The sequence below is a fragment of the Salvia hispanica genome, chromosome 5, assembly GCF_029641045.1.
Source record: "Salvia hispanica isolate PSC_SH4W2 chromosome 5, Shi_PSC_v1, whole genome shotgun sequence".
Taxonomy (NCBI): Eukaryota; Viridiplantae; Streptophyta; class Magnoliopsida; order Lamiales; family Lamiaceae; genus Salvia; species Salvia hispanica.
The window spans coordinates 30,734,933-30,761,489 of NC_142696.1; the positions used below are offsets into that span (position 1 = coordinate 30,734,933).

Below are 26,557 nucleotides of genomic sequence, written 5' to 3' on the forward strand. Positions count from 1 at the left end.
ATTCAACTTGAACATTGTATTGATTTCAGTGACAGAGTTCTTAATCTTTTATTTACAGTATGAATCTACTCTCTTATTCCATAAAAATATGTCATATTTCTTTTTTCATTCGCAGCATAAAATCAATCTATATCTATTTATAATAACCTTTTTTCTTCATCATATAAGGATCTCACTATCAACTACACAATTTCTATTACTTTTTCACATTCTCTCTTACTTTATCAATTACGCTTTAAAATCTCCGTCTAACCTTGTAGTATTATATAAACAAAAATTTACTACTACTAACTATTGGAAAAGTATTAAGCATTAGAACACCTCCAAGGAGAGAGGTAAATAGTAAGGTAAAGTCATATAACTAACATATTTACCTTTTCTTCATGAAAAATTATTTTTCAATGGGAAAGGTGTTTGAGACAGTAGTATTATATCTTTTTCCATTTTGAAGAGATAATTTTGCATCTCCATCAATGAAGAGGTAAAATCTTATAACTACCATATTTGACTTCTTTTCATGAAAAACCATTTTTCAAAGAGAGAAGATATTTGAGACAGTATTACACTTTATGTTTTCAATGTATTTTGTACTATTATTTTATATCTTAAAAAATAATAATGTATTATTACTTTTTAGGAGAGTATATTTCACTTTTTGATAAGATAAATAGATAATATATTTTTTCATTTACCTTTTTTTTTTAGATGATTAAATAAATACTATATATTTAAAGAACTCGAACTCAAAGACTTTGGCATTATTAACCTCTCTACCAATTTTCCCTTCCTTCTTAGAAATGCTTTTAGTGGGCTTTGATTTTCACTTGGTAGCCAAATTGCCAATCCGTCAATACCTATTCTCTCTACAGAGACCACACTCTCCTCTCTCTGTGTGTGTCTCTTGTTGTCGTTGTCTTTTGTAAAATCTGCACTGCTCTTTCCTATCGCAATTCATTTTAGCACTGCCTCCTTAATTTCCAAAATTGCTTCAATTTGACCGCTGTTATGGGGGATTTTCAATAGGGAAAAGGACTCACAGAGAGAATCAATATGAAGTCTGAAGATTATTATTCGGCCCCCAGTGAGTTCTCTCTTCCGCATTTTATCACAACCAATGAACTGATTCAATGTATTCGGCATTAATTCTGTATTTATTTCTGCCTCTATCGTTTAATTGCAGGTTTGCTGTGAATTTTTGTATCTCAGATTAGTTTTCTAATAATATCCCAAAAAATCTAACTTTAGTTGATGACGAACCTTCTATTTTTTCTGGAAAAAAAGGTCCTTTCCTTAATTGGTTGGCTGAAGCTTTTTAAAATACCTATTGTTTGTAGGTCGAGGTTAGCACTAGATGCTCAATCAGTCTTGCATATACAGTTTCAATGAGTTGCTGCTTTTCTCTAATGCTGAAATAAAACTATCTTGTACCTCGGGTTAGGAAATTAAATTAGTGGTTGTAGATATGTTATGGGCGAGTCTAGTTGTTAGGGGAGTGTGGGTGGCTATTGTGGAATTTCAGGATATGTTGTAACACACACATTAAGCGAGAAGGTTATTGATCAGCTAGCAGCTATTTTGTTCCTATTACTATATCGTATTTCTGTATCTTCAGTTTCTAGCTCGATTATCCCATGAAGATGCACAGATTTCCAACTAGCTTGAGACAATGATAAAATCAATATGATGGCATCTTAGAGAGATTATTGACGAGGGATTAAGTAAATGCGGTCTTTGAAGCTTACAGAAGCTCTTTAGTTTCGTTAAAAGAAAGATTGTGCAATGACTTAATGTGGACCTTTATATCTTTTATACTCAATATTCTCACTTTTACTGGGATATCAAGTGTTATGAGCATGATTACCTTTTCTAAGCACTTAGTCTGTCATGGCAGATGGGATGTGAGCATTTTAACTGTCCATATGGAGTCGGGTTCAGCTATATAATTCCATTGTCGAAATCAAAGTAGTTATAATTTACGATAGAGATTGCCATGCAACTCGTAAATCAGTACACAAAGTGTCATGGACTACAAGGCTGTCCAGAATTAGGTCAAATATTAAGTGTTGGTGCCAATGAGGTCGAAGGCATTAGTTTTCAATTGAGGGAGGCTGACAATTCATATATGATCGGTAAACACCCAATTTCATAATTTTACTGTAGAGTTGCATCAAGTTTTTTGCCCTTTTTTTGTCTTTTAAGTAGGTAACTCACTGTCATTGTTGTTGTGTTCCAGTTTTCCAGTACACGCCTAATAACATCTCTAATGTCTTCTCACTCATGATAGTTAACTTTAATTCATCTTAGAAATATATTTAGTGTGATGTTCTTAGGTTGGAATACATATTGTCAAGACAACTTTTTTATCACTTTGAAGTATTAAGATGATCATGTCGAGGAATCGTATTTCCAGGATCTCCTTATTACTTTCAATATTTACGTGTGATTTATAGTTGGCACACCAGACTGGGTTTAGGATTTACGAAATTAGGTATTATAACTTGAATATAGGATCCTCATTATTTGAAGACAAAATTAGCTGCAGTGACTAATCCATCCCTGGTACTGTCTTTTGCATTTTGGACAGATGTAACTACTTATAGCAACGTGATGGACTATTATGCAACCAACCCTGGACCAATTGATGATTCCATTTTAAAAGATCAAGATAAGCATGTTTCAGCTGCAGTTTGGGAGGGACAGGTATTTTCACTTTGGCACTTGTGCAGCTTCTCATCTTCCGTCTTGGTTTTTGAAAAGATTTATAGCTTGTAAGGGTTTATTTTTAATGTTAATAGGAGAGAGGTGCACTTCGATGCCATGAGCATACTTCAAAGCTTGATCGTTGGCTACTTACTGAGAGTCAAATTGAATTAGTTAAGAGGGCTGGATTTGGCTACTTGAGATTAATCCCCGCAATTAGTCTTGATAATCCACTCATATCTGCTCTAGTGGAGAGATGGAGGAAAGAAACTAATACATTTCATATGACTGTCGGAGAAATGACCATAACACTCGAAGATGTTGCTTACTTGCTTGGACTTCGAATCGACGGTGAACCTGTAATAGGTGTAACTTACACCACCTGTGATTCAGTATGTATCAAATATCTGGGTAAAGCACCAGATTCAGGGTACACGAGTGGTGGGATGGTGAAGCTGAGCTGGCTGAAAGAAACTTTCTCCATATGCCCTGAAGATGCTTCCATTGAAGACGTCGAGCGCCACACTCGTGCCTACCTTCTATATCTTGTTGGTAGCACAATTTTTTCAACCACGACCGGTAATAAAGTGCCAGTTATGTACCTCCCATTATTTGAGAATTTTGATGAAGCTGGGAAGTATGCATGGGGTGCAGCAGCGTTGTCCTTCTTATACAGGGCACTTGGTAATGCCTCCCTTAGATCGCAAAGCACTATTAGTGGCTGTTTGACGCTGCTTCAGGTGAAGTAAAACTAACTCGGTCGGATCTTGTTCCTTTTTGCAGAATGATACATTTGCCCCAAAAATGCATAATGTCACTACCAGGCAATCACTTCAGCAATGGGCATTTATTTAAGAAAAAGTCTGAATTATAAACTGCAACGGTTATGCCGTTCTTTTTTGCAGTGCTGGAGTTACTATCGCCTGAATGTTGGTCGGCCTAAACTTCATCACGATCCTATCCATGAATGTTTTCCTTTTGTACTTAGGTGGAAAGGTAAACAGAGCGGTCCAACCTCAAACCGTGACGTGGTCTTCTACCGTAAAGCTTTGGATTCTCTAAAAGCTACCGATGTGAGTTTAGACATGCTTGCGTACGACCTTTCAGTTTTTTAGTTGTACAATCTGGTCTGTAATGGATCAGTCCTGTTTCTTATTGTAGGTTGATTGGTGTCCGTATGCAAATATCAGCCATACTATTATACCTGAGAGCATCTTAAACCAACTCATTCTCGGAAGATCCAAGACAATGTTGATTTGCTTCGACAAGGCAGAAAGACACCTTCCAGATCGTTGCCTAAGGCAGTTTGGCATACATCAAATGATCCCGGAAGAAGTGCAGCATTGGGAAAGGAAGACCCGTGGTGTTGATGGCGGGGTAGATCTATCTGGGAAAATGGAGGCAGAGATAAATGAATGGGAAAATCGCCGTTTCCATATTGTGGAGGCTGAGGAAGTCCTCGATGAAGGCCAATACGTAAACTGGTACACAAGAATCACGCGGAGGCTGGTTGGAAGGCCTATACCTATCTCATCAGAGTTTCAGAGAATGGTAAGTAAGGAAGCCTCTGCCTCAATTCAAATTATCAGTAGGGTAATATTTATGAAATTTGATATCTTGTACAGAATGCTGCACTGAGGGACATTGCACATGTAGCAGATACCCTCTCGACACACGGAATGGACGACCTACAAATACAGTCTGTTACGAGAATCAGGTACATCGCACACGAATGCCTGAGGGATCATGCTGGAACGTCAACCGTGTCTTTGGACAACTCAGAGAGTGAGGCTGTCAAGAAGATCAGAGGAAAGGAAAGGGTAAGAAGAAGGGGTACAAGTAAACGCAGACGAAAAGATGATCCTGAGGAGTTCTATGCGTCAGGCATGCATATCCAAGTGTATAACGTGCCCAATGAGGTTGATCACGAACAAAATCTGGGCCTCCCACGGATTCCTGGTCACGCCTTATCACCCACTCAGAGAATCGGTGGGGTGATGGAAAACAACGGCACTAATGAAGTTGACCAGCACGAAGTCGAAGAAGTTGATGAAGACCACCTTTCTCATGGATCGGAGGAAAATCCATGCGAGTCCCTCACTAATGCTGGTGTTGTAGAGCAGCCCTCGCTGGGAACTAGTGAGGACGTGACCCACCAGAATGATTTCAGTGTCACAGCGTAGTTGGTTGAACGAAGTTAATTCCATGTCTTTTGAGGTAAATATTACCACACAAAATATTGTTTCTGGCCGTCTAACATATAAAAATCTACTATTTGATGGCATACTTGTGCTTGTGTCGGACTATTAGATAATCATGCTACGTTTTATGGTTTAGACCGTCTTGTTCGGACTGGTCAAGATTTTTTATAAGGTTTTGAAGATGCCTAGTTTAACCTAATATGGATACACTGTATTGTTAGGCACTACTTTGGGGAAAAATCTCATGCGATTCTCTTGATTTATACAGGAAATTTCGAACGGTGACATGTGGCCGACAGCCGTTGGGGAGTTTAGTTTCCGACTTGGTCGGAGATGACAAGGTTCCTCAAGCCGTCTTGTAAATTGAAAGTGTTTGGCCTTCGGCCGTGTTTCAGATTGTAGAACATTGATAGAAATTCTATTTATAAATCAGATTGTTGGTTTGGCTTCTATGACGAGATTTGATTGTGCAATCACTAACTAAACATACGATGCTAAGTGGGAGATTGAATTGAAATGGTGAAGCCTAAAGGTAATAGAAATAGCCACTTTGAGCCTAATTTCGTTCACAATCAAATGAACCTGCGTAAGAGGAAAGGAACCCCTATTAGCCCAAATTGAACATGTGAGTGAGAGGACACAAGTGGAGCAACTAACTGACTGGAGTAGAGGAGATAGGGTGGCCAGGCTGGTAGTTAGGAAAAGAAAAAAATGAGGAAAGAGATTAGAGTACAAAGTAAACTAGAAAAATATATATTATGTGTACAAATAGGCCAAGAAATGCATAACCTGGTCAGAGAAAAAGAAAAAAAGAGAGAAGAAAAAGAAAAAGCCTGACCCAGTAGAAGGAGGTAGAGGAATGAGGCCAAAATGACAAGAGCATATCTCCAAATTTTGTGAAGTCAGAACCATGTTAAGGAGGATGTTCCCATTTTCTCTGTCTCCTTATATTTTTATACACTTAGAATTCCAAACATAGATGAGTTATCTACCCTCATATTTTTTATTGAACTTAGAACCCATAGAACTCTAACCTACATACATAATGACCCACATGCCCCATTACAACCCGAAGAAAGACCTTAAGGAACTATTTTGTGTTGGTTGAACTCAGAACTATGGTACAACATTATGAGTTAACATCTCTAGTGATAAATGAGTGATCGAGTGAACCCAACATCAGGTTAAAAACAAGAGCTATCTTGATGAACCGACAAAATGATCAAGTTGTAAAGGACAGGTGGTGGAATAAGAGGTTGATAGTGTGATTGACCTTGAGCTTGTGGGGATGTTTGCTAGAAAATAAGATGTCTTATGCATATATGTGTTCATGTGTTATGTGATTTTGCTTTTAGTTTGAGTCTATGTGTGTTAGAGTCAATATAGCCTAGTTTTTTTAAGTTTAGAGTCGGTCAAGGGAACCATGCATATGAAATCACGTGATCTCTTTTTATCTTGTCTTTTATACTTGAGGACAAGTATGGTTTAAGTGTGAAAAGTTTGATAATGCTCATTTTCATGCATTGACTTTTGGGTGATATTAAATATTTCGTGGGGAGATCATGCACAGATTGTGAGTCTAAATGTGCAGGATAGCCGCTGAATCAGTTAGAAAGTGTAAACGGGCCAAGCAGATGGAAATGAAGCAAAATAGAGCAAAAATTGCATAAATATCGGCAATTGATCAAGAAGAACCATCTTCAAGAGAGCCGACGTTGCAAAATGAAGCATAAAGTAGGTACATGACCAGCAAATAGACCCTTGCTTCAAGGGGAAAAACGTCAAATCACACGAGAAATTCCTAGGAATTGTAGCTCATGGCTGTCCTATAAAAAGGGAGATCAACATGAAAAAAGGAGAGGTGGACATGAGAGAGTTCGGTAGTTAGCTAGAGTCTCATCCTTTACATTCACTCCAGATCCATGGCGTCGTTCGAAGGAGGTTCAGCATAGTCGGAAATCACCGTCGCAACCAGTTAGATCCATTGCTCTTAGAAGCAAAAACAATCTTATTTTAAGCTTTTGAATGTTTTTATCTTTGTGTTTTGTATTCAGACTTTCAAACTTGGTTATCTTTAGCTTATTTGTCATTAGTCGTCGCATCTTTCAATTTCGCCTTTATATCACGAGCAAATAAGCTCTATTTTCTTTCATTTTGTTCGTTTGAGATTCATGAGATGCTTTGTTTTAGTTGCTCGAAGAAGATGAAGTAGAGAAATCATCTTAGAAAATCAGATTCACGATTCTAATTTTACTTTTATACTAAGTTATCTTTTAGCTTTATTCCTTTAGGTTGGTTAGGGAAATGTGGTCCCTTTTTACTTTTCATGCATGTCTCTTCCATTTTAGGTAAAGGTGGTCCACAATCGTTCAAGTCAGGTGCTCTTGTTTGTCCCATTTTCGAATCATAGTGTCCACTAGGTTTACGTGTTCCTTCTAGTTCAGATATATTAGTTTGTCGTTTTCGAGTTCTTTAGTCTAATTGGCCAGTTATGTATAATTTTCTAGTTTTATACTTATTTCAAAGTCAAGTAGGTAGCTCTTCTTTCTTTTTTCTTTTTTTTTTTTGTGGCCAGTTAGGTCTTGCGTGGAAACAACCAACCCATTTCCAAAACATCCAGGCATAATGTTCTCGCTTCTTGTTCATCCTTGTGGGATTCGATCATTTCTTCTCTTCCTTGTGGTGGTCCATAGTTTCGTGGGCTAAGGTTTTGAGGTGTCACTCGGATTAAGTGTCATACGACACGCAAATAGGACTACGGATTCTGCTAGATCCATTCACGTATTCCTCATGCACTTGCACGAACATGGATAGGTTAGTCAGTCTACTGGATTAGTCTTTGATATTTATCTATAATCTGACATGTACACTCGGGCAGCTTCAGAATTTTTGTAAGTTCAAAAACATATAAAACCACTCAAAACTAAGGGGGTAAAAATGGTATATTTAATTCGCACCAACAGACATAAAGTACGCGAAATGTGTCCCTCAAATTGGTTGAGATAAGCACACGCATCCCACACACGAGCGCATGGACTGTGCAAGCGTGATTGTACGTGTTGCGGCATGCAAACATGTTGTGTCAGTAGCTTGCAATATCATGTCTTGTATAGTAGCGTATATTACAAGCATTGGGTTGTAATTACCGCAAAGATATGTAATGCGAAGTTGTATAAGTGATTAATTTTCCTTTTTTAGTTTTTCCATAATAAATGATTGATTTTATTTTTAGCTAAAAACAAAACATCTAATCACTCTTACTTTACATTATCTTAATTTATCATCCATCCTACTTTATTGTCACCATTTAACTGAATAACTATCATTTTCTTAAATCATGTGCTGACAAGAACTCAATCACATATTGTGGGATGGAGGGAGTACTTCATTCATCCCGATCTAAGTGAAACAATTCTATTTTGGTTCAAGATTTTACATAATGATGTTTAGTAAATTAAAATATACTCCCTCCGTTCCACTTAAAATGAAACATTTGGAAATCGGCACGGGATTTTATGTAGTGTTGTTTTGTGAGTTAAAGAAGAGAGAGTAAAGTAAGAGAGATAAAAAAGTAGAGATAGAGTTATTTCCATTTTAGGAAACGTTTCATTTTTAATGGAACAAACAAAAAAAGGAAAACGTTTCATTTTTAATGGGACGGAGGGAGTACTAATTAATATAGTATGAGAGGGAATAAAATAAGAAAAAGAAAAGGATTAATCATTATCAAAAAAGGAACTGACACACCTAGTTTCGAGACATTCCATATATTTTATATCAATATGACTATATGAGCATGGCTAGTTTTTCAGAAATACTTTTGAATTTAAATTAGTCACATAACACTAGAAGTTATTAATTGGCAAAATTAAGTACCGCAACACTCTACAAAGGGATCTTAATGGAGGTAGCAAAAAATTTAAAAACTGAATATATGAATCGTACAATTTACCTTGGCACATATATATAGTGAGTACATATTGAAGGTAGGTAACCAAAGAAGAAAATGCCACAAAGGCAAAGAGACACAAAACAAATAAAGGAAGTACACGAATAGTCTGATAACCGAAAAAAACAAGGTACATTGATAAAATACATGTAGGTAAACAACCATTAAATCATAGCCATAAATGCGTTAGTCAATAATTTTCGAGAAAATGGATGTTTCTTGTGTTGCTGACAGTCGACAATTACTAAAAAAATTTTTAAAACAAAGAGAATTTATAACCACTTTACTTGGTGATGTCTAAAATCGATGTATCGTCATACCTGAGGCGGGCGCAAAGGTAAGCATGCTACGCAAAGTCCGTGCATAGACCTCACTTTTGCCTTCTCATCTTCGTACCTTGTACCAACAAGGTTAGCCTTGCAAGCGGCATAATGAAGGTTGGTTGTGTGAGGGTGATCTCTTCCCGTGTGAGCTGCACGACAAAGGAGGAGGAGGCAACGCGTGCCTAACAAAATGCATGTATTTGAGGAAATCACTCATGTTTAGTGATTGCACAATCAAATCTCGTTATAGAAGCCAAACCAACAATCTGATTTAAGTATAGAAAATCTATCAATATTCTACAATCTGAAACACTTCCAATTTACAAGACGACTCAAGGAACCTTGCCATCTCCGACCAAGTCGGAAACTAAACTCCCCAACAGATGTCGGCCACATGTCACCGTGATATTTCCTGTATAAATCAAGAGATTTGCATGAGATTTTTTCCCAAAGCAGTGCCTAACAATACACAAGATTATCCATATTAGGTTAAATTGGGCATCTTCACAACCTTATAAAAAACGCAGCATACCTATCTAATAGTCCGACACAAGCACAAGCATGCCATCTAATAGAATTTTATATGTTACGGTCAGAAACAAAATTGTGTGATAAAATTTACCTCAAAACACTGGGCATTAACATCGTTCAACCAACTACACTGTGACACTGAAATCATTCGGGTGGGTCACGTCCTCACTAGTTCCCAGCGAGGGCTGCTCTCCAACACCAACATTAGTAAGGGACTCACATGGATTTTCCTCCGATCCATGAGAAAGGTGGTCTTCATCAACTTCTTCGACTTCGTGCTGGTCAACTTCATTAGTGCCGTTGTTTTCCATCACCCCACCGATTCTCTGAGTGGGTGATAAGGCGTGACCAGGAATCCGTGGGAGGCCCAGATTTTGTTCGTGATCAACCTCATTGGGCACGTTATACACTTGGATATGCATGCCTGACGCATAGAATTCCTCAGGATCATCTTTTCGTCTGCGTTTACTTGTACCCCTTCTTACCCTTTCCTTTCCTCTGATCTTCTTGACAGCCTCACTCTCTGAGTTGTCCAAGGACACGGTTGATGCTCCAGCATGATCCCTCAGGCATTCATGTGCGATGTACCTGATTCTCGTAACAGACTGTATTTGTAGGTCGTCCATTCCGTGCGTCGAGAGGGTATCTGCTACATGTGCAATGTCCCTCAGTGCAGAATTCTGTACAAGATATCGAATTACGTAAATATTACCCTACTGATAATTTGAATTGAGGCAGAGGCTTTCTTACTTACCATTCTCTGAAACTCTGATGAGATAGGTATAGGCCTTCCTACCAGCCTCCGCGTGATTCTTGAGTACCAGTTCACGTATTGGCCCTCATCGAGGACTTCCTCAGCCTCCACAATATGGAAACGGCGATTTTCCCATTCATTTATCTCTGCCTCCATTTTCCCAGATAGATCTACCCCGCCATCAACACCACGGGTCTTCCTTTCCCAATGCTGCACTTCTTCCGGGATCATTTGATGTATGCCAAACTGCCTTAGGCAACGATCTGGAAGGTGTCTTTCTGCCTTGTCGAAGCAAATCAACATTGTCTTGGATCTTCCGAGAATGAGTTGGTTTAAGATGCTCTCAGGTATAATAGTATGGCTGATATTTGCATACGGACACCAATCAACCTACAATAAGAAACAGGACTGATCCATTACAGACCAGATTGTACAACTAAAAAACTGAAAGGTCGTACGCAAGCATGTCTAAACTCACATCGGTAGCTTTTAGAGAATCCAAAGCTTTACGGTAGAAGACCACGTCACGATTTGAGGTTGGACCGCTCTGTTTCCCTTTCCACCTAAGTACAAAAGGAAAACATTCATGGATAGGATCATGATGAAGTTTAGGCCGACCAACATTGAGGTGATAGTAACTCCAGCACTGCAAAAAAGAACGGCATAACCGTTGCAGTTTATAATTCAGACTTTTTCTAAAATAAATGCCATTGTTGAAGTGTTTGCCTGGTAGTGACATTAAGCATTTTTGGGGCAATAGTATCATTCTGCAAAAGGAAAAAGATATGACCGAGTTAGTTTTACTTCACCTGTAGCAGCGTCAAACAGCCACTAATAGTGCTTTGCGATCTAAGGGAGGCATTACCAAGTGCCCTGTATAAGAAGGACAACGCTGCTGCACCCCATGCATACTTCCCAGCTTCATCAAAATTCTCAAATAATGGGAGGTACATAACTGGCACTTTATTACCGGTCGTGGTTGAAAAAATTGTGCTACCAACAAGATATAGAAGGTAGGCACGAGTGTGGCGCTCGACGTCTTCAATGGAAGCATCTTCAGGGCATATGGAGAAAGTTTCTTTCAGCCAGCTCAGCTTCACCATCCCACCACTCGTGTACCCTGAATCTGGTGCTTTACCCAGATATTTGATACATACTGAATCACAGGTTGTGTACGTTACACCTATTACAGGTTCACCATCGATTCGAAGTCCAAGCAAGTAAGCAACATCTTCGAGTGTTATGGTCATTTCCCCGACAGTCATATGAAATGTATTAGTTTCTTTCCTCCATCTCTCCACTAGAGCAGATATGAGTGGATTATCAAGACTAATTGCGGGGATTAATCTCAAATAGCCAAATCCAGCCCTCTTAACTAATTCAATTTGACTCTCAGTAAGTAGCCAACGATCAAGCTTTGAAGTATGCTCATGGCATCGAAGTGCACCTCTCTCCTATTAACATTAAAAATAAACCCTTACAAGCTATAAATCTTTTCAAAAACCAAGACGGAAGATGAGAAGCTGCACAAGTGCCAAAGTGAAAATACCTGTCCCTCCCAAACTGCAGCTGAAACATGCTTATCTTGATCTTTTAAAATGGAATCATCAATTGGTCCAGGGTTGGTTGCATAATAGTCCATCACGTTGCTATAAGTAGTTACATCTGTCCAAAATGCAAAAGACAGTACCAAGGATGGATTAGTCACTGCAGCTAATTTTGTCTTCAAATAATGAGGATCTTATATTCAAGTTATAATACCTAATTTCGTAAATCCTAAACCCAGCCTGGTGTGCCAACTATAAATCACACGTAAATATTGAAAGTAATAAGGAGATCCTGGAAATACGATTCCTCAAAGTGATGAAAAAATTTGTCTGTGACAATATCCAACCTAAGAACATCACAGTATCACACTAAATATATTTCTAAGATGAATTAAATTTAACTATCATGAGTGAGAAGACATAAGAGATGTTATCTGGCGTTTACTGGAAAACTGGAACACAACAACAATGACAGCGAGTGCGAGTTACCTACTTAAAAGACAAAAAAAGGGTAAACTTGATGCAACTCTACAGTAAAATTATGAAATTGGGTGTTTGTCGATCATATATGAATTGTCTGCACTAACGCTAAATATTTGACCTGATTCATTTTACTAACTTAGATCCCTCAATTGAAAACTACTGCCTTTGACCTCATTGGCACCAACGCTTATATTTAACCTAATTCTGGGCAGCCTTGTAGTCCACGATACTTTGTGCACTGCTTTACGAGTTGCATAACAATCTCTATCATGAATTATAACTACTTTGATTTTGACAATGGAATTATAGAGTTGAATCAGACTCCATATGTACAGCTAAAATGCCCACATCCCACTTGTCATGACAGACATCCTAATCCAAACTAAGTGCTTAGAAAAGGTAATCATGCTCATAACACTTGATATCCCAGTAAAAGTGTAATATTGGGTATAAAAGATATAAAGGTCCACATTAAGTCATCGCACAATATTTCTCTAATGAAACTAAAGAGCTTCTGTAAGCTTCAAAGACCGCATTTACTTAATCCCTTGTCAATAACCTCTCTAAGATGCCATCATAATGATTTTATCGTTGTCTCAAGCTAGTTGGAAATCTGTGCATCTTCATGGGATAATCGAACTAGAAAATGAAGATATGTGTTACAACATATCCTGAAATCCCACAATAGCCACCCACACTCCCCTAATAACTCGACTCGGCCCATAACATCCCTACAACCACTAATTTAATTTCCTAACCTGAGGTACTAGATACTTTTATTTCAGCATTAGAGAAAAGCAGCAACTAATTGAAACTGTCTATGCAAGACTGATTGAGCATATAGTGCTAACCTCGACCTACAAACAATAGGTATTATAAAAAGCTTCAGCCAACCATTTAAGGAAAGGACCTTTTTTTCCAGAAAAATCGAAGGTTCGTCATCAATTAAAGTTAGATTTTTAGGGATTTTATTAGAAAACTAATCTGAGACACAAAATTCAACAGCAAACCTGCAATTAAACGATAGAGGCAGAAATAATAACAGAATTAATACCGAATACATTGAATCGGCTCATTCGTTGTGGTAAAATGTGGAAGAGAGAACTCACTGGGGGTCGAATAATAATCTTCGGACTTCATATTGATTGATTCTCTCTGTGAGTCCTTTTTCCTATTGAAAATCCCCCATAACAGCGGTCAAATTGAAGCAATTTTGGAAATTAAGGAGGCAGTGCTTAATTAATTGCGATAGGAAAGAGGAGTGCAGATTTTACGAAAGACAACGACAACAAGAGACACACACGCAGAGAGGAGAGTGTGGTCTCTGTAGAGAGAAGAGGGATGAACGGATTGGCAATTTGGCTACCAAGTGAAAATCAAAGCCCACTAGATTCAGTATAAGAGCATCCGCAATGGTCGGTAGGCCAGCCATAGTAGGCCAGTCATAGGCTAGCTATAGCCAGCCGCAATAAAAATAATTCAAAATATACTACATTTACGGAATTAAATTTACGACACATATACTGAAAAAATTCGTTAATTTTATTTAAATAAAAAAAGTACATTAACCAAAAATAAAAAAAATTACATAATAAAATAAAATCCGGGCTTCCACACACGAGCCACCGTCCCACGGGTATCGTGGGAGTCTGAGATCCGCTCGTCGCTGGACTGGACTCGTTGTTGTTGTCCATCGCTCGATGTTGCTCTTGTACAAAAATTTAGAGAGAGAGAAAACTCGTTAAAACAAGTGGTGCAAATGAAAATGAAACTAAAATCGCGTATATATAGTTTTTCAACAATTTTTTTAAAAAAATGAAAAATGGGCGCTGGCCGATCGCTCGCCGATCGGCATGCCACAATGGCGGCCAGCGCATCGGCTAGCGCCCTCAAATTAGCGTGCGCTCGCCGGTTTCTTCGCCGAAATGCGGCTGGCCGTTTTCCAATAGTTCGGCTAGCCGACCGGCTAACGACGCGAATCGACTAGCCCACCGGCTAGCCGCTATTGGAGATGCTCTAATGGGAAGGTGATTTAATGGAGGAGGGGCTGAAAAATATAATTACAGAGAAAACTTGTTAGAACAATAGTAGCAGCCGCATTGAGTGGAATGAGGAAGAAATAGAAATAAATAAAAACTAATAATAGTTGAAAAGGTTAAATTGAAAAAGTCAATCCATATTCCCTACTTAAACGATGGCGAGATTTTGCTTTACACAATTATGAAAACATTCAAAAGTGTAACTACAATTTAACGTTTTTACTTATAGTAACACTTTAAAATTGTTTACTATGCAATTACGTTTTTCTATTCAACAGGGTAATTTACTATAAACTAGAAAGGATTTCTCTTGCTCTGCCCTATTCCATTTAAATTTATTCCAAACGGTACATCAAATAAAATATTGAATTTTTCTCCCCACAAGTTATAAACGAGAATTACAACTTTAATGGGTTAGGCCTTTTTTCCTTTTCTTTTGTCATAGTTCACAAATTCAAATTCATTATTTTTTAATTAATATAAACATGTTTGTGTTGTTTGATTGGCACATAAGCTTTAATTTGCCAGTTATGTTTTGATTTTAGATTTCGGGAAAAAAAAGAAGAAGCAAAAGTTATATATTTATATTCAAATTTTAAAGTTTAGATTAAAAAAAAAAACATAAAGTCAATATATTTACGGACAAATAATCCTTCACAAAATCATAGTATACTAGATGTATGCATTTTTATGTATTGATATTTATTGTTGTAGCAAAACAAACGCAACAATTTTATTATACTTTTTGTTAATATATACTTATATTCATCCAAGAATAAATATCCATTGTTGACCAGCTCAGCTCGGGTTTGGTGCAAAATTGGTAAAATAAGAGAGAGAGAGAGAAATGTGTTAGTAGAAAATGGATCTCACCTCACTAGAGAGAAAGAAATTTTCTAAAATAGAAAGTGTCTATTTTCAGATAACATACCAAAAACAAAAGAATTTCTATTTTTAGGGGACGGATGGAGTATGAAAATATTTAGTGAAGCCCCTGCCAAAATTTATTTTTGCGTCCGCCACTGGCAGAAGGTGTTTTTGGGATCCTACAATCCTAGTGCTAGGCTATTGGGACGTCGATGAGTCCTGCTTGAATAGAAGCCCAGCCCATGCTCGACCATGTTTCAAGTGGGTCACACTTTTTTATATTTGGGGTAGGGTGGATTTTAAAAGATTTCTATATAAGTTTACTCCATCGAAAAGTATGAATTACTCCCTTCGTCCCGGAATTGAAGTCCTATTTAGTTATGGCACGGGTTTTAAGAAAAGTGAGTTTAATAAGTTAGTGTAATATGAGTGTCACTATCCCATAAGAATTTGTGCACTTTCCATTTTCGTCCGTCCCACAACAATATGTGCATTTCATTTTTGGAAAGTTATATTAATTCAATATTATAGGTCACACTATCCACTAATACGACTTTAACTACCATTCTCATTTTCTCTCTTAGTTACCATACCATTCTCCTCTTCTCTTTTACTTTACCAATTTTATCTTAATTTTCGTGTTGTACCCATTGCCCATATTTTTATGGGACAGGGGGAGTATATTAGTTTTATAACAAAATGTGAGTGAAATAAGTTAGTGGAATATGAGGCCCATTTACCATTTATGGTAAAAGTGAAATATGCCTCTTATTATGGAACAGACCTAAATGGCAAAACATGATTCTTATTGTGGGACGGAGGGAGTATTTTCTTTTTAGTCCACCCTTGAAAAAGTATGAACTTTATAATTTGAAAATCTAACTACACTACTAATAATATGGGCCCCACTCTCGATCGGCGGTTTTATCGTCCCCTATTGCATGAAAACTGTCGATCCTGAAACCGCCCAGCATCCTTTACGCCGTTTGAGATCGGCGGTCGATCAGCGCCTAATGCAAGCCCGACCGCCGATCAAAACGGTTTTTGATTTGTTTTTAAAAATAAATAAAATGTAGTATCAAATATTTAAAATAAATTATTTAACTAAAAATTAAATAGTATAATAAAATAATATATGTAAACTAATAAAATTATATATTCGTAAAGTATTTTAATGGTTTAATTTGGTAATAAGAAATAATATAAATTTATAAAATAAAGAAAGCAATGTTAAGTTGAGAAAAAATGGACTCAATCAGACTTGATTCATGGACCCTTTAGTTAAAAGAAACTAATAAATAATTCAACCACCTAGTTACTAACTTGAATATGACATTGATTGAAAATTCATATTTTTCTAAGCATGAAGGGGACGATTTTGCTATTTTTGATTCGACCTTAAGGAATATTTAAACTCTTCGAACTGCTATGAGAAAATGGGAAGAAGAAGAAGAAGAATAGGATACAAATAAACGCCAAAGTCAAATACACATACAGTAGTATTTTGCTATATATGTAATGGTCTTGCTTGCTACTGCGTTAATGAGATGTGGACTATGTAGATTACTTAATAATGGCGCATGATTATTCTAAGTTAATCTCTCTATCAAGAAAAACTATATTCCGTATTCAACACATTTCATCGCTTCTATTCAAACCAGCCAATAGATTTTATAAAAAAATCAAAATACATTTCATCATAAAGTTAGATGTCCTTCTTATGCTATAATACTTTATAATATAATTATTCATCTAATTTTTGGATTAAATTATAAAATTATTTTAGTTAAAGATCGACTGTAACTCATTATCATACAATGTTATTTAAAATTAAATTTATGATTCGATTTCATAAATTAAACAAAATTCATATTCAATCATCATATATAATATTTCAAAGTTTAAACCGAAATCAATTTTCAATATTTTCTTATATAGTAATTGATTGGAACCGAAATCAACTTTCAATATTTTCTTATAGGAGTATCATTGATTGGATCAGTTTTTATAGATATTTCCACCAATCATTTCTACATGTGAGATTAATTTGGACCGTCAGAGATAGGAGAAATTCCCTTTATCCACATATTTGAACAAAAATACAATAGATGACCTTTCCAGAATTAAAAATAAAAAAATTAAAAAAATAATCAAACCACAATAATAGTAACGGGTAACCAACTAACCATCGTATCCAAATAGGCTGTTTTTTAACGCACTTTTGTAAAGTTAGTATTCATTTTTTTTTCATACTAATTTAATATGAAATTAAATTTTATTAAATTAGTATAATGGCAACTGTGGCAAGAAAAGTGGATGTAGTCAATTTTGAAATACTGACATATATTGTAGGTTTATATGTCCATATTATACTTCTCTTTGTTCATAAAAATTTATCATCTCATCTTTTGAAAATAGAATATTCTTTTTTATACTGTACTCACTTTTTTCATATATCACATATTTTATTTACTTTTTCTTTGTAGTTTTTCTAATTTATCTATTTTTTTTCATCTTCACTCTTATTTTACCAAATTCTTGTTAAAATTTATGTCATTCATAAATGATAGTATTACTAATTTTTTAGAACAGATGGAGTGTAAACTTATAAAGTAAACCTTCGTGATTATGTCAATAAACAAGAAATTACTATACTTAATTCCATTCGAATTTGGTGACAAATCTTGCACCTAAAATTGATTCAAGAATACCCACACACATTAACTGATTAACCCATTAATTTGGGGTGAAATACGAATGTTAAGTAGTTTTAGTGTCACGTCTCATTTAATTATAACTCAATTCGTTATAAATGCATTAATTTCTGTCCTCCATTGACAAACCTCTCTCACCAACACTTCTTCAACCTCTAAATCGTCCTCAAACTTACTGAAGAAACGCCGCAAAGAGATCTTTTTCTAAAAAATAAAGATTTGGAAAAGCTTCCATCAATCATTGTAGTTGAACATCCATTTCAAGGGAAAGAGAGGAAAGGGGGAAAAAAGGGTCGACTTTCAATTTCTGTGGTCAATTTCAGCAAAATGGGGTGCACTGCTTCACGCCCAGCTAATTTCATCGGTAATCAGGAAGATCCCAACTCCAATTCCTCCACCAATTCGCAGCTGCAATCCCCTCACCACTCCTTCTCCGACGCCTCTTCCACGCCGGTGTCGAGGACTCTCTCTCTGCCGACCCCTCTGATCCACCACCCTCCTTTGAGAAAAGGGGATTCCAATCACTTCGTTTCTCTCACATCCACCACCTACGGATCCCTCGCGCTGCCCTCCCCCCAAAATCCTCGCGATTTGGGGATTTCCGAGGACCCTCCGTCGCCGGACTCGGTCATCAACACGTGGGAGCTCATGGAGGGCCTCGACGAAGACGAATTTCGCTACCAAATTGTCGAGAATCCTAAGAAATTGGGTGAAATTCAGGTGGATGGTGATCAATTGGAGCAATCCTATGAGTTTGTAGAGCATCCGGTGTCGAAGCCGCTGTGGAAGCACTTGTCTGAGGAGTCTTTCCTGGCCAAAATGGACACCAATGTGGCGTCTAGCTACCGTAGGGCTTTGTTGGGGAGGAAGAATGTGTGTGAAGAGGCTGTGAAGCCCAAAAAGATTGTGTCTTTGGAGTCGGATACTGTGAATTCTGCGGTGGCTGTTGCAGAAAGTGATGGATCTTGCTGTTTGCCTAGTGGTGACAATAGGATTGTGCTGTACTACACTAGTTTGAGGGGGATAAGGAAGACTTACGAGGATTGCTGCGCGGTTCGGGTGATTATGAGATGTTTTAGAGTGTGTGTTGATGAGAGGGATATATCGATGGACAGGTCGTATAGGACCGAGCTGCAGGAGGCTTTGAAGGGTAAAACAGTGAGCTTGCCTCAGCTGTTTATCAATGGGAAGTATATTGGTGGTGCTGAGGACATTAAGCAGCTCCACGAGGTGGGGGAGTTGGCGAAGCTGCTGCAGGATTTCCCAATCACGGATAAAGGAATTGTCTGTGAGGCTTGTGGGGATGCGAGGTTTATACCATGCCCGAGCTGCAGTGGGAGCAGGAAGGTTTATGAAGGGGAAGACGGGGAGCTGAGGAGATGTCCGGGTTGCAATGAGAATGGACTGGTTCGGTGCCCTGGTTGCTGCCCTTGACCAATGAGTGTTATTAGGTGCTTGATTGGTGAGGTTATTATAAGGAGTAATGCTTGCTTATTTGATGTGTGCTTAGTGTGGAGTATTTGCTCTTGATTAATAGTATCATTTATTGAAGTGTTTATATTGTCTAGCTGCTTAATTAGGAGGGATCTTGATCAAATAATTAAGTTAATTAGTATGCTTTCTTGCAATATCTTGCTGGAATTTTGAATTGTGCAATATCTTTTTAGTTGCAAGGAGTGTTAGAGTTATCATACTTTGATTTCATCATATATTCTTACCATATCTAGTCACTGATCATGGCCTGTCATGGATGATTCAAAGCTATTACATTTTTGTTTGTGTTGTTACATTTAAGATATCCCCAGGTCTAGTTAGTTTCCAGATCTTTTAGATTTCTCCTTTTGATTCCGAGGAGGATTGCCATTATCATTTGTTAGCTTAAATTTTTTTCAATAGGCCTTGGTAAAAGCCCCTTGGAGATTTTGATTATTCTATCGATAATTAGAGTATTTACTTTTCCTTTTGCACATCTTCATAGTATAATGCTCAGTATCTACTTATCGAACGGTTTCCACCCAGTTTTTGTGGCGTTATTCTACCGATCTTCATTCTACGTGTTATTGAGTTGGTTGTTGGGTTGTTGGGGCTCGTGCATTCATTTTTATCTATGGTTTTCCAAGGATCAGTATATCGCACATCGGTTTTCCACCCTTTTTATTGATCACATTGAAGGTCTTGGGCATACTTTTCGTCGCTGATAACGAGTGGCTGACAAGGACCGTATCAGTTAGTATAATAGCCAGAAGATGGTTTGTGCCCCTATCCTTCGGTCATGTTAGTATTTTGTTGAGTTCATAAAAAAGGAGATAGTGTTTGCATTTGTTTGAAGTTTCTATGGCAGTATTAAGTTCTGAAAATTTCTAAGCGTGGACCGGTGGATGATAAGCTTGCATCCTCACTTTCGCCCTTTCACAGTTGCGCTGGAAAATGATGTCACGAAAAACTTAATGATGAAGTTCATGGTGTAAATGAAGGCGGAGTTAGGCAAGCTAATGTGCGTACACGAGCGCAAGTGGCGGATGAAGGGGGCTTTCGCCCCCTCCGGCGCTGAAACCTTTGCCCTTGTTGGAAATCCACCATGGTCGCCCCCCCTCCATTTCCAACGTCTCGGAGAGAAATCAGCTAAGATAAATGGGTAAACAAGTCTAAAATGGAGAAATGGTTATTGTAGAGAAGAAATGGGAATTAAAAACAAAAAGATTTAAATTTTAACTATCATAATATAACTCCTCCTACCCTAATATTTTATTGTTATATAATTATTTTGTTAAAAAAGAAAATACTATAAAACTAAAACTTAAATTTTAAACCCGGAGCCCTTTTATTTATTAAATTCTCATTTAAAATAATCCAACGTGAAAAGCTTGAGCCGCCTGCCTTTTTAATCTCAAGTTCAAATAAGAATTCTCCGAGTTTTAACTTTTTCTATTTAAAAGCATACGTGAATCAAGTCGAAAGTATGTAATTTATTAGATTTGAATTTGTGTTACTTATATAATCTTGATTAGTTCCGTGCATAAAGTATACAAAAAAAAAATATGTATTAAAATAAATTAAATTAGAAGGAGATAGTTTTATTGTTGTCAATTTGTTTATTAAATGACCACGTATTTTAATGTTCGACTTGAAAGTAGATCGAAGAAATTATGAGCATGTATTTGAAATCTAATTTTTCAAAAGAGCAAGATTTTTTTTCTACTTTACATGCTCGTAATATAATTGATTTTCTATTTTAATCTTATTTTACAAATTGTGAATTAATACTTGTACCTTTTCAATAATTCATATTTCCTTTGTCCAAAAAAAAGTTTTATTTTGCAATTTGAGATGTCCACACAATATAGTCAATTTCTGAAAAAATAAAGTTTCTTTCCTATTTTACAAATATTTTTTCTTCTTTTTCATACTTTACTCTTTTTTTTTTCTATCTATTTCTCTTACTTTACCTACTTTTTCTTATTTTCTCTTATACTTTTACTCGTAGTAGTTTTTTATTAAAACACATATTTTCTCTTATAATTTACTAATAGTCTTTTATTAAAACACATGTACTTCCTCCCTCCGTCTGCCATTAGGAGTCCCATTTATAGGCGGCGCGGGTTTTAAGAAATGTTAAGAAAAGTGGATGGAAAAAAGTTAGTGGAATAAGAGTCGCACTTGTATATATTAGTTTTAAATGAAATGTGAGTAAGATGAGTTAGTGGAAGGTGGGACCCTATTCCATTTATGGTAAAAGTGAACCGGGACTCCTATTCGCAGACGGACTAAAATGGAAAAACGGGACTCCTATTTGCGGACAGAGGGAGTAGCATATAAATGAGACTATTTTTTATGGACAACTATTTTTTAGGGTTGAAAGTGTATAAGAGCATCCGCAATGGTGCTTAGGCCAGCAATAGGCCAGCCATTCTCTCCCCTGCCACGTCAGCAACACTAAAAAATTCACCTACCACATCAGATTTAGGCCAGCCATAGGCCAGCCGCAATAAAAATAATTCAAAATATACTACATTTACGGAATTAAAATTACGATTAAAATACGGAATTAAATTTACGACACATATACGGGAAAATTAATCCATTCCATTAAAAAAAAGTACAAAGATTTTTTTAAAAAAAGTACATGATTTTTTTTTTTTAAAAAAAGGGCTTCAACACACGAGCCCCGCCACTCTCTACTCCTCATCGTTGTCGCCGCCGCCGCCCGTGGTATCTGAGCCCACGTCAGAACTCGCTAGCCGTGCCCTCGCGATTTCCAAATCAACCCGCATGCTCTCGAGCATCTCGTGAAGAAACATCTTCTCCGTGGGGTCAGTGGCGGTCTTCCACTCTTGGAAGACCTTGTACATCTGATCCCGCGTATGGTTACGCGAATGGAGTGTGTACTCGAGTGGGGCGGGTGGGAGGGCGGAGGACTGGACCTCGCGGAGCGATAGGGGGGATCCGCCCCTCTGAGCCCGCTGCGCCCGCTTCTGTCCAACCGGGCGGGGGCGACCAGTAAATGAAGGAGGGGATGGAAACTCCTCAGCATCCGGGGGGAGGTCGTGGGATCCGCCGCTGCTGCCGCTGTAGTCGTCGCTATAGTTCAGTCGCTGCTTCTTCGGCCACCCAGCGTCGCACCCCGCCCGGAACTTCTCGGAGTCCTTCAGCAACAAGAAACACTCCCAGTAGGTGAACTCCTTATACTTCCCCGCCAAGGGGAACTGACTCGCGGCGATCCTCCGGGCGTCGTCCTCATTCTGCCCACTCCTGAGCTGACGGAGGGCATTGGCGTACAAATTCGAAAAACGGCCCACCGCGGCCCTGGTGCGCTCCCACCCCTTCCGGACCTCCTCCGGGCTGAAGTCCTTCCCGTGCGGGCAGTGCCTCCTATAGGCAGCTCTGATCTTCGCCCACATGTTGACGATCCGCTGGTTGTTCGCAACCAGCGGATCGTCGCACACCTCCAACCACCCCCTGGCCACCCCGGCGTACTCATCCTCCGTCCACTTCCTCCGGCCAGAGGTGTCGTCAACAGCGGGCTGCGATGACTCGCCGACCGCCTTGGCCTTCCCCTTCCCCCTCGTCTTCTTCTTCGGCGCGGCCAGCCGAGCTGGAACGGGAGTATCATCTTCCCCGAGATCGATCCCCATATCATGCAATGACAGAAGGTCATCGCCAGTGAACTGCGTCTCCACTGGGGTCGACGTGTGAGACGAAGCCGTCAAAAAATCAAGCGAGGGCAGATATACCGTGTCCCCTCCCGGTGACCCCTGCACCCCCCCTGCATCTCGGGATGCATACCGTGCTGCATCCCGCCCTGCCACATCATCCCCATCATCTGCTGCAGCATCATCTGCTGCTGCATCCCCCCCCCCGGCGCACCGGCCATCATCCCCATCATCTGATTCCAAGGGATGTTAAACCCCGGGCCCATCTGCCCCCATCCAGATCCCACAGGTACCGTGCGAGTCTGAGATCCACTCGTCGCTGGACTGGACTCGTTGTTGTGATCCATCGCTCGATGATGCTCTTGTACAGAAAGTTAGAAAGAGAGAAAACTCGTTAAAACAAGTGGTGCAAATGAAAATGAAACGAAAATCGCGTTTATATAGGTTTTTTAAATAAAAAAAAAACAAAAAAAACAAAAATCGGCGTTGGCCGATCGGGCCGCCACAATGGCGGCTAGCCGATCGGCCAGCGCTTCAGCCAGCGCCGAGCGATCGGCCAGCCCACGCCGAAGCGCTCGCCGACTGCAATGGTTCAGCTAGCCGATCGGCTAGCCGATCGCTAGCCGACCATTACGGATGCTCTAAAAAGTGTACAGTAGTATATTTTGAATTGACTAAATTCAAAATAAATTGTACTCCATTTTGATATTTAAAAAAAGATGAAATGAAAGTCACTGCACGTCAGCGTACGGAATGGAACTGCACCCAAAGTCGGGCTTCCACTTTTTTATATTGAGAAGAAACAAGAAAGTAGGGCATAAAATCTAGGGAAGAATTGAAGATGACTGAAGCCGAAGCCATGAACGTCGACGGAGACGGTGACGGCGCTGATGAGACCTTCCGTAGCTGCCTGAGCAGCTTGCTGGACACCGGCTCCGTTGAGAGCCACAGGTACTATCTCGCTCGGAAAACGCTACTCGAAATGCTTAGGGATCGTGGATTCGCTGTCCCCAATTGTGAGATTGAGCTTCCGCTTGATGAATTCCGCACTAAGCATGGCGATAATCTCGATGTCGATGGATTCAGGATTTCTTCTCTTCACAAGGATGATCCTTCTATCAAGGTACCTCAATCAATTCCCCTTTCTTTCTATGCCTTCTTCTTCTTTTCAGTAGGAAATCCATTGAGAATTATTTAGTAGCTTCAGTTGTGTGTGTGTGTGTGTATGCAATTCTAGATAATGCATTATCATTATTGTTGTTTTACTGCGCTTAACAATTTATAGGCTAACATTGCTTCGAATTGCAAAGTTAGTACCCCTTTTCTCAATTTGAAATTCTAAATTATTTAATTCATCCTTGAAGCTGTAACAGATTACTTTCTTTCCCTGTGATAATTTTTGAGAAGATGAAGTTTACAGTAATGAGCAGGTCAAATTTGAGTCCTTGGTGATAGATTTGTGAATACTAATTCCAGAAAATTGGCAACTGGTTATAAAACACCAAATATTTCTGCATTTGCTTTCACAGAAACTAAAAAGTTCATAACTTTGGATACACTTAGTAAAAGCTCATGAAACACATATCTCTATGCGTGTTCTTAAGGTCAAGTTTCACACAGTAAAGCTGCTTAGGAAGTTTAAGCTGTTGAAGTTGTTAACTTGTTATTTCCGAGTTAGCCAGAACTCACTATTAGCTTACGGAACCAGTGTTTCTTCGTTTCTGCTACCAACTTAATACAGTGATTTATAGATGGGATGAAATCTTAAGGTGAAAAAGCATATACCTGAGCTCTAATATGCCATTCTGAGCTAGTGGTTTTATGTTTCTTTTCATTTCTACGCATAAGATTTAAACTGGTAAAGCCATTCCGATCTTGATTTTTAAACGGAAATAGTCTCACTTGTTGAGTTAGCTGAAGTGTATGCTGTAGTTCTTATGGTGATTTCTGAAATGGCAATTCGTGGAAGTTTGCTAGTCTGTTTCACTAGTAATTTGAGTTGTAGTATTTGAATCTTCATTGAGGTTAAGTTTCTGCATTGCAGGTCCTAGTACTATTCTGTGAACCAGGCATTATTAAAGTCAATACCGTGCGTGGCATTACAACAAAGATAGTTCATGAAGGTCTGGATAGGCTTATATTAGTAGTGCAGGGTAAAATGACTAGCCAGGCCTTAAAAGCTGTCGGACTCTTCACTTTAAAAGTCGAAATTTTCCAGGTCAAATTCTAATCTTTTCTGTTAGCCCCCTTTCTACTTTTGTTATTTATCTTGAACTGGTTGTTATCTCAATTATTTATTGGCCCCAAATTCAGTATCGTGCTGTGAAATCAAGTTGACATTATATGATATCTTCAGTTTTAAAATTTGAGATTGACTATGGATTCTCAAAATATGAATTTGCCAGATCACCGACTTGCTTGTCAATGTAACAAAGCACGAACTGAAGCCAAAACATCAAGTGCTCACAGATGCAGAGAAGGAAAAACTACTGAAGCAGTACAGCATTGAAGATAAGCAGGTAAGCTATTGTTAATTTGTTAAGGCACGCGTATCATCAAAAGTTGTTTCTCATCAAATTCAACTACTTCCAGCTGCCACGGATGCTGCAGAAAGATGCAATAGCTCGTTATTACGGGCTCGAGAGAGGGCAGGTTGTTAAGGTCACGTACAGTGGTGAACTGACGCAGCTACACGTAACATACCGTTGTGTTTGGTGAAGTTGCTTTCAATGCGTGTTTTAGTATTATAGGGCCTCTTTTGCTGCCATGTATTTTAGGACTTAACTAGATACTTATGGCCCTCTGACTGCTTACAACTTTGGAACTTTCTACCATGACTGTATCTTTTTTTTTTCTGCGTGTTTTAGTATTAGTAAGATGTTTTCACTTTGCTAGGAGGTGTTTGTGTATGTTTCTCAGAAAAAAACTAAACAAAAAATGATTCTAGATTGCAATATTAGATGATGTGATGACGAGCTTTCAATACCTGTTCTCTTCCTCCAACTTGAAGATACAACAGAGATTTTAAGTGTTACTGCTATTTATTTATATTTTGAATTTGTGATATCATCCATTAATTGGCATATAATGTAATCATGCAAAACCTTAGATTTTATTTAACAAAATTTTATGACTATGGCTTGCAAGTTTATTGGGTAAGTGCCAAATCTTATTGCGTTTGTGTTCCTATCGTATTCATGCACAAAATATGGGGTCAGAACACGGGATTTTATTTAACGAAATATTATGGCAGCACACTATATAAAACTAGGTGAAATTGAAAATATTTCTATAAAAAC

The 26,557-nt window shown here is 38.2% G+C and overlaps 2 protein-coding genes across 2 annotated transcripts; both read left to right on the forward strand.

The window, feature by feature from the left end:
- Positions 1 to 18,225: 18,225 nt before the first annotated feature.
- LOC125186691 (uncharacterized protein At5g39865) lies at positions 18,226 to 19,736 on the forward strand. The gene has a single exon (XM_048083105.2). The coding sequence runs from the start codon at positions 18,436 to 18,438 to the stop codon at positions 19,540 to 19,542; it is 1,107 nt and encodes a 368-aa protein (XP_047939062.1). The 5' UTR covers positions 18,226 to 18,435; the 3' UTR covers positions 19,543 to 19,736.
- A 4,315-nt stretch (positions 19,737 to 24,051) lies between these two features.
- LOC125187021 (DNA-directed RNA polymerase V subunit 5A-like) lies at positions 24,052 to 26,243 on the forward strand. The gene is made up of 4 exons (XM_048083527.2): positions 24,052 to 24,381; positions 25,303 to 25,476; positions 25,664 to 25,777; positions 25,851 to 26,243. The coding sequence occupies exons 1-4, from the start codon at positions 24,100 to 24,102 to the stop codon at positions 25,974 to 25,976; spliced, it is 696 nt and encodes a 231-aa protein (XP_047939484.1). The 5' UTR covers positions 24,052 to 24,099; the 3' UTR covers positions 25,977 to 26,243.
- The last annotated feature ends 314 nt before the right edge of the window (positions 26,244 to 26,557 follow it).

Excerpts from the sequence above, each read along its gene's own strand:
- LOC125187021 (XM_048083527.2), top strand. The coding sequence starts at position 24,100 with ATGACTGAAGCCGAAGCCATGAACGTCGACGGAGACGGTGACGGCGCT. Across the intron at positions 24,382-25,302 it reads AGGATGATCCTTCTATCAAG|GTCCTAGTACTATTCTGTGA; the intron begins GTACCTCAATCA and ends TCTGCATTGCAG. Across the intron at positions 25,778-25,850 it reads ACAGCATTGAAGATAAGCAG|CTGCCACGGATGCTGCAGAA; the intron begins GTAAGCTATTGT and ends AACTACTTCCAG.
- LOC125186691 (XM_048083105.2), top strand. The coding sequence starts at position 18,436 with ATGGGGTGCACTGCTTCACGCCCAGCTAATTTCATCGGTAATCAGGAA.